This window comes from Colletotrichum truncatum (assembly GCF_014235925.2).
Source record: "Colletotrichum truncatum strain CMES1059 chromosome Unknown Contig_0001, whole genome shotgun sequence".
Taxonomy (NCBI): Eukaryota; Fungi; Ascomycota; class Sordariomycetes; order Glomerellales; family Glomerellaceae; genus Colletotrichum; species Colletotrichum truncatum.
This window is the reverse complement of record NW_027222398.1, coordinates 6550620-6565212: the sequence shown is the minus strand read 5'-3', so window position 1 is coordinate 6565212 and position 14593 is coordinate 6550620. Positions and strand designations below refer to the sequence as shown.

The window sequence follows — 14593 nt, the reverse complement described above, 5'->3', positions numbered from 1 at the left end:
AAGAGGGGGGGAAGTAATAGCGACGCCTGGCTGGACGTCCGATGAAGAGCTCGAAGGGCGTGTTTGCGGGTTGCCGTGATGTTATGTGTGTACTCGGGCGGGCGTTTTTTTTTGGTTTTTGTTTTCTGGATCAGAACAGGCCGGGGGACGACAAACTTATATATATAACTTTCATGTGCATGCGGCGACGCATGTCTAATCATACCCTCATGCATAGACCTCAAATGGAAACGTATCCCTGTGTAGGGGACCTTGTAAATTCATTCGCTCGTTATGTTGGGTGCTCACAACCCGGTGAAGCTGTATATCCTCAGGGAGCTGTCCTCGCCGGCGATAGCCAGTTCGTCGCTGGCGGTGTCCGAGTCTTTTGACGGACGCCATGCCAGCTGGGTGATTGGTTTGGGGAGACACAAGCTGTCGAAGGGGTCAGTAATGATGGTGTAAGACATGATCTGAGAGAAAAACTTACTGAGGTGCCAACTGAGACGTTGCGACAGACTGGAAGGTCTCCGGAGCCAGCGTGCAAAGAGAAATCTTGCCGGACTCGGTTCCCACCGCCAGAATGAGCTCACCTCCCGCGCTCTGTCTACCGAGGAAGTCGACGGCCGTGACGGGGCCATCAAAGGCGATGCTGGTGGCGAGCGTAAACTCCGTCTTGCCGTCCTCCTGGGTCTTTGCGGCCCACACATTGGCCTTCTTGTCACGTCCGGCCGTGACAAACACCTTTCCGTCTGTCAAGGGAGCCCACGCAGCATCCAGGATCATACGTGTGTGGCCCTTGGGGTTAGCCTGGAGAAGCTGGTATCGCGAGCGCTCCTGCTCGTCCCGCTCAAAGACAGCCCACTGTCTATCTCTTCCAACACTCAGCAGGAATCGGTCGTCCGGCGAGAAGCGCAATCGGGTGGCTGTGAGCGTGTGTGCTGCCAGCGGCGGCCTAACCTCGGTCCACCGCTCTGTCTCGAAGAGGCGGATGACGGCGTGGTTGAGCGAGCTCGCTTTACAGGCACTGGCAATCAGCTTTCCGTCGTGGCTAGCGGCCAGACACGAAATCTCGTAGCCATGGCCGTACAGCTTCTCCGTCTCTGGCCAGAGAGTATGACGAGACAGCGACTCCTCGAAGGGCGGGTGGTCGATGTCAAGCATGGACTTGCGCACAACGGTAGCCGGGGCAATAGCCTCGCGGTCTTGGTGATCGTCCGCCTCGATCTCCACGTCGTCGTCGACGGCATCGATGGCCTTGTTGGAAAGACCGAGCACGGGCATGTTTGCGCCGTCTGGCATCGATTCCGTGGCAGATTGGATACCACCCAGAGTTTGCAACATCTGCGCCACGGCACGCGGCTCGCTGAAGACACGCATAAGCTTCTCGTCGGCTCCGGAGACAAACTGGGAGCCGCCAAGGGTATCGATGCAGTTGAGATCGTAGCCGTGAATCTGCGGACGCGACATCTCATGCCACGAGCGGCCGGCGTCTCGCTTCCAGCGCGCGTGAAGGCGAGTCGTCTGGTCTGAGCTCGTCGACATGAGGTAGTCTCCATCCCGCGACCAGGCGATGCCCGTGATGGTCTTGGTGTGGCCGGAGATGGCGATGGCGGGCTGCCATTCGTCACGCTCCTCGTTGTAGACCCATCGCCGCCAGCTTCCCGTGCGGCCGAGACAGACAACGGACTTGCCGTCGGGTGCCCATAGACCTGTCCAGAAGCCGCCGATGCTTCCCGTTGCTGTCGTCGCACCTTTTTCTCTGCTGATCTCACCGAGTCTAACCATGCTAACCCAGATGCCAGAGGTGGCGTCTGCCTCCCACATGGCAAGGGAGTTATCTGCGGATACAGAGAGGAGCTGAAGCTTGCCGTTCCGAGTGAGCCATCTCGCGCTGTAAATCCAGTCCTCGTGACCCAGGAGGAGGGCTTCAAAGGTGATGGAGAAGTCCTTGCCCCCAGACTGGAGACGGTGTGCCTTGTTGGACGGAGACCTGCCCGGGAGGTACGCGCCGCTGGATGGGTCTGAGCCTTCTGCTGCGAGGGATGGCAGCTCCTTGCCCTGATGAAGGCGCCAGAGTCTGACGTACTTATCCTGGCTTGCAGATGCCAATAGAAGGTCGCTTCCTGGCTCGGAAGTCTCCCAGCTAAAGTCTAAGGACCGAAGCCAACCCTCGTGACCTGATAGTGTTGCCTGCAGCTTGAAATCCAGCGTCTCCTCGCCATCAGCAGAAACGAAAATCTGAATGAAGGTCTTGGTTCCTGCCGCGGCCAGAACAAAAACGTCTTCGGCCTCATCGAGGGCCGTCAGTGCCAAGCAAAGGGGGAAGTATCTTGGGGCCGTCTTGATGGTTTGGCGAAGCTGCAGTTGGCCAGAGGTGAACTGCCAGATCTTGATGGTCGCATCAGCAGCGCCTGAAGCCAGGAGGACCTTTTTAGGGGCGCTTCTTGACTGGAGAATTGCTATGGTATTTATAGGAGCCGTATGCTCCTGAATGGTCTGGATACATTCTCCCTGGTTCGTCTTGGGATCAAGAGACCAGATTTTGAGCGTTTGGTCATCTGAACCACTGATGAGAAGTTTGCGTTCCTCGCCGTCCACTTGGGGAAGGAACTTAACTGCCTTGACGACCTCTTTGTGGCCGCTCAGAAGGCTTGTGATGCCCTCTGCATTTTCAGACTATCCCTCTGTATCAGCCAGCGGTTCTCTATCTATAGGGCGAGGAGGCTTACAGAAGGTGCCCACAAGGCAATATTGGTATCGGCACCGAATGCGAGTAGTCCGCAGGGGCTCCAGTCAGCAGCGGCTGTCTGCCTATTAGCTCCCGTAGACAGATACTCGACGGACGGTTGAGTGGCAGCCATCTTGTCTCTCGCCGTTGTGATACGGCAGGGTAGGCGAGTGACTCTGAGGGTTGACCAAATACGGCGTTGTGATTGGTTCACCAGCGAGAGTCAAGAGGTGAAGTTGAAATTTTCGTGGTGGGGGGGCTGCTGGGCCCTGGGCTTACAGCGTGCTACAGCGAGTCGGGTAGCCTAAAAGGTTGAAGCCGAGTGGACGCGCCGCCGCACCGTTGCTCCACTGACACCAGGCTGGGCTGCTACCGTTTAACATGTTTGCTTAGTTGTTCAGGCCCTGTTCCCGTCCCCCGTTCCCCGTCCCAAACCCCTAGCCACCCACATACACCTGCTCCATCCTCCGTACATCGTCCGTGCCTAGGGGCAAACAAACTCTATTGTGATTACATCTCATATTCTTCATCTATTCTCCGACGTCGCCTACATATCGGCGTCTTTTTGTCAGATTTCACCAGTCAACGAGGAAAGAAGAAATGACGAACGACGCTGCAGATGCGGGGGAGAAGATCAACGTGGTTGTCGAGTTCTCGTGAGTCTTCCTTTCGCACAATGATACTCTCTTTTGAGAACCGTTTTGCTTCAAGTTGGCATGGCTCGGTTGAGGACCTCATCCGTATCTCGCATTCATGTCAGGTACGAACGCATCACTGACAAGGTCTCTGCAGCGGTGGTCTGGAAATGCTTTTCGCTGACCAGCGGCGTCACTCTCTTTCGATCCCGGCGGTGAACAAGGAGGGCAAGCCTGCAAATATCGCCTTCCTCATTGACTATCTATGCGAGAACACCATGAAGGACAGTAGAAAGGAGCTTTTCGTCCTTGATGGCCATCTGTACGTTCCAGGGTCACGTTGCCCACCTCTCGTTCCATTAACATACCTCGTTCTCGCGTCATCTTGAATATCATCGCCCGTCTCATTGTGTATTTTCACACCCCAACCTTGCGGGCCATGCAAAGTGCAAAAGAGCGCATCGCCACTCCATCCGCAATATCACCAGGGCTCAGATTTCCCACACTTTGTGCAGATTACAACGCTAATGCTGTCTTTCTAGTCGACCGGGTATCCTGGCTCTCATCAATGATGCAGACTGGGAGCTTGAGGGAGAGGAGGCGTATGAAGTCCAGAGCGGTGACAATATCCTGTTCGTCTCGACGCTTCATGGAGGTTAAAGAGGAGGGGGCGTGGGCAACTCTCGGGCCAATGACTCCTCGAGGTGGGACGTGAGGAACCCTGCCTGCAGACCGTTGCGGCCGTACCTCTGGGTCCCCAAGAGCTGGGTGGACTGGGGACTAGCAATTTGCATCCCCGCGCCAGCAAGGACGATAGAATGCGTATAATACGGATACCCAGACGCCCTCCCCTAAAACCCTGCCACTCTCTCCCTTCTTGCAGCCGCATCGACTCGATGGCCCTACTTTAGTCTGCGGCCGTAGCCGTCAGTCCGGCCTTCATGCCCCCGGCTTCCCCGACGGCTTGGCAACGGGGAGACGCAAGTTGTGCTTCCGCTGTTGGTCTCGCTGCCTCCGCTACAAATACACCACATCCCACGTTCGCCGTCCGTCATGCCGCGATGAAACGTTCCGGGAGTTCAGTCCCCTGGTCCCCCGTAGGCCTGCAATTGCGACGCCTTGCTTGCCGCCATGCCCTGCTGTCTCTTGGTTGCATCCTGGCGGCAGGTCTTCACCCCTCATGTTCCCCTTCGCTGCAGTCGTCGTTGACCCGGCCGCCCCGAATTTCCTAATAGTCAACCCCGACAACGTGTTTTTGTCCCTCCCTCTCCCTGCTGCTGCTACTGCTATTACTATGCTACCATGCCATCTTGGATTGCGATGTTCGGCGTGCGGCACGGGATGGACGCCCGGGAAGGCCTGTCAAAGTCGCATACCCTACCGCGCGTCGCCCTGCCCAAACTTGATTTGGCATTAGAGCGCCCACGTTGGCAACACTTTTACTGTTCTTATCAAGCTTTAGCGCTACGCAGGGCGGTCAACGGATATGTTGGCCGTCACTGGCCCACGCCCACCAGCCTTGCGGCCGAGAAGATGGGTTTCTGGATCAGCGTTCTCTACGCAAGTGTACATATGCATATAGTAGTAAATAGGCCACTGCTGCAAGCTGTCAAAGTCCGTAACGGGAAACCAATCTCTGTATGCGCATCCCAAAATGACAGCCCCGTCGTTCACCCAAGTCTTGTCCCTTTCAATCATGGGTTGTTTCTTTTTTATCCGCATGTCCGTTGGGCAGCCCAATCTCCCGGTGCACCATTAAAGACGAGGCGGTGAAGAAAGTAGGGGAAGAAGAAACCGTGATGGGCGATCGATGGCTTGCATTGATGACGATCGAGAGCCTGCAGCATTTGGGAATTTCGTTCCGGAACATGCGCGCGCAGATTACATGCTGCTGCTGCTGTTGCTGCTGCACTGCTGAGCTGTGTTGTACCGCGTATCATCCGCCTTTCCGCCGGGGCTGCAGGAAAAAGCAAAACAGGCAAAAGACCCTCAACGACAGACGCTCCCCCCATCCAGTCAAGATAGCCGCCACATCATTCACCCCGCCCGTGAGGCAAAAAAAAAAAAAAAAAATTAAGGAGGGGGGTGGGCAGTGGGAGACGCATTTAATATTCTAGAAGGCGTAGATACGCACGTACCTGAGTGACCCCCACACACATGGCAGCATTCTCGTAAGCATTGCTCGATATGGACAATTTGTCGAGGTCGTATTCCCCCTTCGGCAATCGAAAACGTCAAGACATTTTCTGCAGGTTCAGTGAAGAGAGAGTTACAACAGGGGGGGGGGGATATGGACGAGACGAACAGTCAAGAGCTCTCTCGTACGTTGCACAGACACAATTAGCAACAGCCAACTGAGACAGGCTGCTTCACTTTCGGTTCCTACAGGGGCCCCCGGCCTGCGATGGCCTCGGTCTGTTCGGTCTGTTGATCTGGCCCTGTCCTGGCCTACTTGTTAGCTGCGCTGTGCCCCGGCGCTTCTCGGTGGTTCTTTAGCTTGAAACGGTCGTGGTTGTTTTGGTGAGGTGATACCCCGAGTGTTCGCCCGAGACTTGCGATATGATCAGTCAGAACTTGGCGGAAAGTCGAGGTTGTGAAAAACGTGCCTTCGTGATTGTTGTGATAATCATGGGAACTACTTATTTGAACCACGGTGGCTGTTGTGAGCCGGGGATATCAGGCAGCATGTAACGCGGCGAATAATTGCTTGACTACGTTCACGCTCGGTTTGAAGTAGATGTTAAAGTTGCCCGGCGAACATGCGATGTAAGTGTGACTTTCCCAATCCAGGGCTAGTGAAACAGCCAACCTTGTTGATCTCGATGGTGTTGATATGATCAAGAGAGGTTTGTGTGGTGGCGAATTGTGCTGCACTTTTGGTGTAAGTGGGTTAAGTCTGACATTCGGGAGTGGCAAGCCACATTAAGGTAGTGAAGATGGTTTTCCTTAATCCCATCAAGGGTTGGTTGGCAATAGCCAAGAGGCATGCGGACACTAGCCGAACATATCCTGAAAATATGATTATGTCGAGTGTTGAGTAGTATGTGGCTAGTATTTGGAGAAAGAGGTACTTGATATGAATCAATTTGTAACTTTCGCCAACTTATCCTCGATGGGATAAGGTAAGTAATGTAAATAGACCAATCATAAAAAATAACTTACAGCAATGAGGTTAGGACATATTGGAGCACAACTGCACTTTGAACTAGGTCTTAGCTACATTCAGCCTATGCATACTTGCGAACTTAAATGTCATATTTAAATCGTGGTAGTTCAGATATAGTTGAGCTATAGTCTTCCACCGTGATAACTGGTGGCTATAATTGTTCTTTTCTATATCCACTGCTTGCTGATTCAATAATTATATTAAACCAAAGGGATACACAAAGATGATAGAAGTTTCAATAGGCAACTTCTATTGCAATTTGTCTTGATATGTATTGTTCATTACCGGTTGAGGTGTCTTTGTACGCGCAACTTACTAGTTGGTCTTACACTCCCACCAGTGGAGGCAAATCCCACAACAGACGAGGTACTACAATCCGAAACCTCTTGAGGTAGCAACATCATACAAACAGTTACAAACAATGACCGGCGTACTAAAAATGCACTTCATATTTCTTCACCTTTGCTTTTTTTTTTTTTTTTCGATAACGTCGCACACCCACTTCTCGCACACCCCCACATTTCGCACACCCATAAATTGGGTCATCATGAGGTATTCATCAACTTCATAACTATAAGTCTGATTCGTCTCCTGCAACTGTGATACTATCGCCAGTTTTAATAGGTAATTCAGGCTCGCTAGATTCATCTGAGCTATCCTCAATTTCGCCAGCCTCAATTTGGGCTTTGTGAATTGCCTCAATGTTGGCAAACTTCGAATTTGGGCTCATTTGGACCTTACGCCGCTTCCGTACCATTCCAGCCTCAACTTCTGCTTCCAACATTGCAATCTTCTTCTCTGCTGTAGCCAATTGATAGTCCTTTTCATCAAATCCCTTTTGAACCTTCCGAAACAACAGTCGCTGCGTTTGCTGATCTTTATCCAACTTGCTGAATAAGCTAAGTTGATCATATAGATCAACTGTCTTCTTGGGCGTTGACCAGGCTACTATGGATGTAGCAGATGCCCAGTTTTCGTCTTTTCCACCATCAGAGGCCCTCATAGGCGTAGAATAGCCTGGCTTTGAGGGCTTGGAAGCATTCTCAAGCAGTAGAGGGCTCATGAGCGGTCGAGCTATCGAAATGGGCCATAGTCCTGTTGCTTTCCAGCCGCTTCTGATATTCTTGCTTGAAAATGCCATCTGGCGTGCTTTTCCATAGCAGGTAAGAAAGTTCCGTTTGCCTACAACTGTAGAATCGTTGTGTTGAATGAGGTATCCAAGCTCTTTTCGATAGGTCGCCTTGAGAGGCCCAAAGACTGCTTGGTCTAGAGGTTGGAGAACGTGGGATGTATGTGGCGGTAGGAAAAGGAGATATATCTTGTGTTTATAACAGAGATACATAAATTCTGTTGTTTCATGACTGCCATGACCGTCTAGGATCAATAGTCTCTGCTCAGAGGGATGATCAGGCTTAGTCAGAGGGATAAAGATGTTCTCAAGCCATTCCACAGCTGTAGAGTCTGAAGTCCAGCCATTCTCAGTTGCTGTGAACTTCCAACCACTGTAAATATCACGTTTATGGATATCAAGAGGAAACCATTGTTGTTGAACCGATTTCCCTCGATAAATAACAAGTGGAGGAAGCGCCTGACCAGTTGCAGAGACACACTCAAGCATAGTTGTCCAAGCCCGAGACCCAGGCTGTTTTTTTCGCATTGATGAGCTTTCTGATGATCCCAGTACTAAGCCATTTGATCCTCTGCCTTCTAGGATACCAGTTTCATCCATGTTATAGCGATGATGTGGTTTGATCGCCTTGATCTCTGGAAGGGCGAGTTGTTGAAACCATTGCCTGATTACATTAGTTGAGGCCCCATTGACACGCTTAGAATCGATGGCTCTAGCTCTATGAACCTTGATTGATGGATTTCTCTTAATAAAGAACTGAATCCAGTTTCTCCCAAGTGGCTGGGTAGTGCCTCTGATGTCTAGGATTCGCTGGGCAAATTCCTTGAGTTGTTGATGTGTTGGCGGCAGCCCTAACGCCGCCTGGATACGCACCCATTCAGCTAAGTGACTTTCCTGTGCTGGAGATAGCTTCTGGAAGCTAGAGAAAGCTACATTTCTTGCCTGTGAACCCTTTAATCGAGACTGGAGGGTTGATGGTGGAATTCCAGCATCATGAGCTGCCTTTCGGACACTCTGCCCACTTGCAACTGCATTGAGAGCTTGATTGACTTCTGTTTCCGTATACTGGCCCATTAAGCGTATAAGAGTAACTATTCAAAGAATTATAATAATCGCTGTAAAAGTGGTGAAGATATTAAAGAATGTTGAAGAGGGTAAAATTCCACATGAGCGATTTATGGGTGTGCGAAATGTGGGGGTGTGCGAGAAGTGGGTGTGCGACGTTACTACATTACTTTCGTCACAGACAGTTGAAGTGGACGGTAGGCAAACATGCGAACGGAACAAAATACACAGTTAAAGACGAGCTAATTTGCATCGGAGAAAAAAGGCAACGTGGACAATAATTAGGCAACTAGTCAGCTCCTCGGAGCAATTGCAGAGAAATGAATGTATAATGGCCCATTTGGCTTGAGTTTATAGCGTCGAAAGATATTGCCTATTTGGTACATAATGAACGTAGAAAGCCGAACAGCCGATAGCGACTTAAAATTGTTTCTACTCAGCTGCTTACGTTTTATTACACGAACCTTCATACATATCTGTTGGTGGCGTAATTACCAGCCAACCGAAACAAAGACTCATTAGTCTATTGTAATCACTTATACCCCATTAACAATAACTCAGCCGAAACGTTATTTTTTAATAGTTGAGATATGCTGACTAACACCCTTACACATAAAATCTTTATTTTAACCAACAACTCCGAGTAATACGGCCGTTCCGTAATTCTGTAGTATCGTAGCCCTCGATATGCACGAGGTATTAAACAATAAGCCAAAACATATATAAGTCTATGAGTTTGTTTCATTCCACACCATCATTAGTCGTCACTATGTCATTATGTTTATTTCTGTCCGCCCTGCTTCGCCGCTGCCATCGCTGCCATCTTGGCCTTACGCTCCGCTCTCCATCCTGGAGACTTCAGTCGCAAAACTAAGAGGCGTTAGCTTCATGATGAGACAGCACAATGAACGATTCTAGACTTACCAATAACTGCAGAACCAACAAGAATGAGGTCCAGCAACGCCAGACCAGTAAAGCACCAGCCACTACCCATCTTTGTAACCAGAGATGGGATCACAAGAGCAGCAATAGCCGCACCGGGGTTACGGAGCATGTTTCCGAGAGCAAAGGCAGCAGCAGCCTGCTGAGCGACACACTCGGTCAAAAACGCCGTCGTGGCCACAAACACCCAGTTCATGCCGAATCCAGCTGTTAAGACGCATGTTAGTGTCTGCCTACGTAATAATCTTCGGAGGTTGTTGATTGATGACTTACTCACGAAAGTGGCAAAGATCACTGCGGCAGGGTGTACCGATTTGTCGACAAGCCAGCCGTACATGAGGCAACCCGCAGCACAGATGACCACGCCGTAAATTTGATCCGAGAGTCTGTTCTCAGGGTCGACGGTGTTATCTTCGGACGCCTTGAGAGCACGAGCACGCTTCCAGTCTGATACACGGCCACCGATGAGAGAGCCGACGATCATTGCAATGCCCACGGCCAGGAAACCGGCGCCGACGCCGGCGGTAGACCAGTTGTACCGGTTGGAAAGCTCGGTAGGGAGCTGGACGGCGATGGCAAAGTAGGTCGAGTAGAGCATGGCGGTGTTAAAAGTAACAATGCCAATGGGGGCGTAAGTAAACAGGCGCCAGTAACCGATCAAGGTCGGCTTGGGGGGTGCGGGGCCCCTTTCCGACTCAGGGGCCAGAGGAGAGGACCAGCGCGGGGGAAAGAAGACGACACTGGATTCTGTGTAGAGCTTGCCATTTCCTACCCTAGCACGGAGGGTCTCAGGAAGAGAAAAGATGATGACGATCCAGAGAAGAGTGCCGGAAATGGCTGTCATACAGTCAGCTTGTGTTTACAATACGCGATGAAAATTGTGTTGGCACTTACTGAGAAAACCAAAGATCCAGCGCCAGGATGCTTCGGCCAGCGCACCTCCCAAGACAGGTCCCAAGACAGGTCCCAGCTGGGGGCCGATCAGGAAAATAGACATGGCAGTTGCACGCTTCTTTGGCTCGGTGACCTGCAACTGTTAGTCAAAGGTGAAATTGCGAAGAGTTCAAGGGTTACGTACGTCAGCGACAGTTCCTGCACCCATGGACACCACGGCCGCGGATCCAAAAGCCTGCACGATACGCAGAAACACAAGTGCGCCATAGTTTGCTGGCACTGTAGCCAGGAGTATGTTGGCCCCAATGTAGATGCCGATGGAGATGATGTACAAAGGGCGACGACCCTTCCAGTCGGCAAAACTTGACCAGAAAAGAGGCTGTTTTGTATTGATCAGTAACCTGAATAAACTGCGAGATGATGCACAAGTATACATACTCCGATAGCAAACGTCAACATAAAAACCGACACAGAGACGTTAATCGCGGTGGCGCTGGCATGAAACTCTTTCTCCAAGACAGGCAGCGCGGGGAGATAGATGTTACCCGCCAGCGGTCCGAAGCAACCAGCGATAGTAACAACAGTCAAAATGAAGCGTTTGCGCCATGGCGAGAATGCAGTGTATGCTGGTGCTGCACCGGCCTTCTTCTCAGGGTCTGCTGTGGACTGAGACTGGGGGGGTTGTGAGGGTAAAGGGTAAGGTAGTTCCCGCGAGATAGGAGAGTCTTTGACTGGTGTGGACTCGCAGGAGCTGGGAGGGCTAACGTCCAGCTTATCGGACTTCTCGAACACAGACATATTGAAGGAAATAATAGAGAAATTTGGAAGTCTAGATGCCTAACAACAAGAAGAAAATACCAAGAAATGTTTTAAAGATCCGAAAGGGTCAAATGAATTGATGAGGCAATAAGATGAAGGGATGTATGCTGAAGATGTTCCCCATCGCTTTTAATAACGGCGGTCGATCGCCTTCATTTGAATGAATGATGTTGAGCTAGTTGTTCTAGCACTTACAGTGGGCGCAGTATGTACACAATGTCACATCCCGGCCGATGCACCCTGGTCCCAATCAATCCTTCTTTCCAATCAGCCACGATCTTTGGCGGCAGTGCGGCGGAGACCCACCCAAAGTACCAGTACTTCCATCCCGTATCTGTAAGTATGCACGCTCTGCTGCTGCCTCCCAGAGCCATTTGGGGCATTTCTACGAAAGACACATCCAAGTCGTCCAAAAGCGTTGGGACTTGACTATTTCTTGGCGAAAACGCTAACCGCCTGAGAGACCGATAGCTGCCTTCATGCTGTCCTGCCTACTAGTACTGCCGCACCGACGGCGCAAAAGGCGCACAGCCTCTGGGGCTCTGACGATTTCTTAACCTACTTGCACGAGGTCTGCAACAACATCAGCCATCTGCAGGCTATTTCGAGCAATACCCAAAGCCACATCCCAACACCTATTTTGATCTGTTCTTTTTCCAGCCTGTCATCAGCCCTAAGCTTGGATGAGCCCAGTAAGCTGTTGGTTGGCAGGGCTGAGAAGAAGAAAATAAGAGAGCTTGGCCGATAGACTTAGTCTGTGCCATATAAGCTCTCGATTTTTGCTTTATTATACGCCCCATACTATCCGCCCACACGACTTGTGAACTTGACCGTTCTGAATACCATCTGACATTCGGATAGACTTCAGATATCAAGCTCCTTCCTCCATCATGTTCTTCTTTCTCGCCGAACTGCTGTTTCTTGCAGCTGTCGTTTTAGGACTTCTTTACTATTTTTTCCTTCTGCCTCCCAAATACCCAGAAAACATTCCGGCCATACCTTTCTGGGTTGCGCTCATTCCTTTTTTCAAAGATGTCGACCAGTCAGATATTTTCCGCAAATATATTGACAAGCCGCTGCGGACTCACGGTGCGGTGAAGCTCTTCTTCGGCGCGCAATGGAACATTTTGGTTCACCGGCCGTCCTATGTGACTGAGATCTTCAAGAACGAAGACCTCTATCAGAAGAGCGGCAACCAGAAGAAAATTCCGCACAGCGTCCTCGCTGATTTCCTGGGTAAGCTGACGGTCCTCGATTCCTCTTGGAGTGCAAGCGTTCTAATTCTGTAACCAGGCGACAACATTATTTCTGCACACGGGAACACATGGAAATCCTACCAGACGGTCATCAAGCCTGGATTACAACGGAATTTTGAGGCAGACATCGTCACCAAGAATGCCGTCAGCCTGTGCCGACTCCTTCTCGAATCCCAAAATCGGGCGGGACGTGGGGGCGTCCCGGTGCAAGAGCTGCTGCAGCGGTATTCGGTCGCGAACTGCTCCGAAGCCATCTTGCAGACCAATCTTGGTGTAAGTTCAGGACCTAAGCTACCCAGCGGGCCGTCGTGCAGGGGGGAATTTTTGCTGACCGCATGCGCAATTTGCGCAATCAGGCCCTTGATTCGCCGGACGCTCCTATCAATCTCCTCCAGACGGCGGTGAAGAGAGAAATCTTCAAGCCAGTCTTTATGAACTTTCCGATTCTGGATCATCCTAACCTGCGTTGGCTCTTCCCCAGCCGGACAAGGGCCCGCCAGGTTGTCGCTCAATTTAAAAACGAACTCAAAAGCTCTCTGGCCCACCAGAAGCCGGTGGGGGTTGGACTAGGCAGCCGGATGCTCCATGCATGGGAGTCTGGCCTGTGGGACGAGAAACAATTACTCGACAATCTAACGGTAACGTTTGTTGCGGGTCAGGAGAACCCCCAACTGTTGATGACATCTACGCTCTATGTGCTAGCTAAACATCCGGTATGTCATCTCGGGTTTGCGCCCGCATTCCTTCGCCGAAACGCCACCAAATCTGACTCAGACTTTATTTTCCAGGAAGCGCAAGAGGCTTTGCTACGCGAAATTCTTGCCAAGGACGCCGATCCCCAGTCAGATCTGAGCCAAGAGGATATGCCCTACCTCACCTCAGTGATTTATGAATGCCTGCGCCTGTTCCCACCAATCGGTCAGCTCATCAACCGCAGAGCGGCAGCACCTTGCCTGCTCGGTGGCGAGCTGGTTGTCCCTGAAGGTATGCAAGCTTGCGCTCTGGATGGTAAACGTACGAAGGAACATGTTATCTGACGGGAAAAACAGGAACCTACCTTGGCTACCACTGCCGATCAACAAACTGTGACCCGGTCGCATGGGGACCGGATTGTGAGCAGTTTAACCCCGCTCGGTGGGGAACAGCATCGGAAGAGATCCAGCAGAACTTCCGTCGGCGTCGGGCGAGGGGTGAGTTCATCTCGTTCCACGGTGGAAAACGCGCATGCCTGGGCGAGAGGTTTGCCATGCTCGAGATGCGGACGACGCTTGTGCATCTGATCCGTGAATTTCACTGGTCATTGGACCCTACGTGGGTTGAAAGGATGACTCCTGTAAGTCCAACCTCTTCCTTGTTCATTCTTCAATCCCCCCTGGTCAACAAAATTCCCTCGTATGCACGCATGCATGCGGTTGAGCCAATATTCAAGCAAGTGGCCATTCACTGATGACGGAATTACAGGCAGGCCCATTGTACCCCAGAGCCTTGAAGCTCGTGTTCGAGGAAAGGGGGAAGGAAGAAAAGGCATGACTGTAAAAAAAAAAAAAAATAGGACAGCTTACTTTAATTTTTGTAAAATTATAATATTTTGGCGTGTTAAGCATAGATTTGTTAAGATGAAGCAATCTGGAGTTTAGAGTTTTTCTTGTCAGCTTAGCTTCGATTCTAGAAACAGCAGTATTTCGCTTTGACATATTTTTATTTTATTTTTTTTGGTGTGGAGTTTCTGGAGAGCGGTACTATGTACCTGCGGAACTCCGTACAAGTACATAGCTATCTGAAGTCTTACAGGATGCTGCGAGGATGTTTAAGCTTCTAAAATAAAACTACAGGCATCTTGATATGCAGTTGGAGAACGGGTCGATCCTTTTCGTGGATCGATAAAGCGGGTAACGACCAATGAGAGGGCGCGTACTGGGAGCCAATACAAGATCGACAAGACCTACAAGACTCGACACCTCAGCTTGCACAACGATG

General features: G+C 51.0%; 5 protein-coding genes across 5 annotated transcripts; 2 read left to right on the top strand and 3 right to left on the bottom strand.

Annotated features, from left to right (window-relative positions):
* Positions 1-284: 284 nt before the first annotated feature.
* CTRU02_201826 (elongator protein 2 (WD domain-containing protein)) lies at positions 285-2843 on the bottom strand (the record flags this gene model as incomplete). The annotated part of the gene is made up of 3 exons (XM_036725180.1): positions 285-414; positions 470-2658; positions 2712-2843. 3 exons carry the CDS (start codon positions 2841-2843, stop codon positions 285-287), a joined length of 2451 nt encoding a protein of 816 aa, XP_036582858.1.
* Positions 2844-3310: 467 nt separating this feature from the next.
* Positions 3311-4005, top strand: CTRU02_201825 (ubiquitin-like modifier 1; the record flags this gene model as incomplete). The annotated part of the gene is made up of 3 exons (XM_036725179.1): positions 3311-3366; positions 3503-3667; positions 3888-4005. The coding sequence occupies 3 exons, from the start codon at positions 3311-3313 to the stop codon at positions 4003-4005; spliced, it is 339 nt and encodes a 112-aa protein (XP_036582857.1).
* A 3077-nt stretch (positions 4006-7082) lies between these two features.
* Positions 7083-8240, bottom strand: CTRU02_201824 (transposase; the record flags this gene model as incomplete). Its single annotated transcript, XM_036725178.2, has 1 exon — positions 7083-8240. The coding sequence occupies one exon, from the start codon at positions 8238-8240 to the stop codon at positions 7083-7085; it is 1158 nt and encodes a 385-aa protein (XP_036582856.2).
* A 1246-nt stretch (positions 8241-9486) lies between these two features.
* Positions 9487-11339, bottom strand: CTRU02_201823 (putative dityrosine transporter; the record flags this gene model as incomplete). Its single annotated transcript, XM_036725177.2, has 6 exons — positions 9487-9575; positions 9630-9854; positions 9921-10484; positions 10542-10674; positions 10726-10920; positions 10980-11339. The coding sequence occupies 6 exons, from the start codon at positions 11337-11339 to the stop codon at positions 9487-9489; spliced, it is 1566 nt and encodes a 521-aa protein (XP_036582855.2).
* A 911-nt stretch (positions 11340-12250) lies between these two features.
* Positions 12251-14063, top strand: CTRU02_201822 (cytochrome p450; the record flags this gene model as incomplete). The annotated part of the gene is made up of 5 exons (XM_036725176.2): positions 12251-12596; positions 12654-12889; positions 12973-13329; positions 13405-13600; positions 13666-14063. The coding sequence occupies 5 exons, from the start codon at positions 12251-12253 to the stop codon at positions 14061-14063; spliced, it is 1533 nt and encodes a 510-aa protein (XP_036582854.2).
* Positions 14064-14593: the final 530 nt, after the last annotated feature.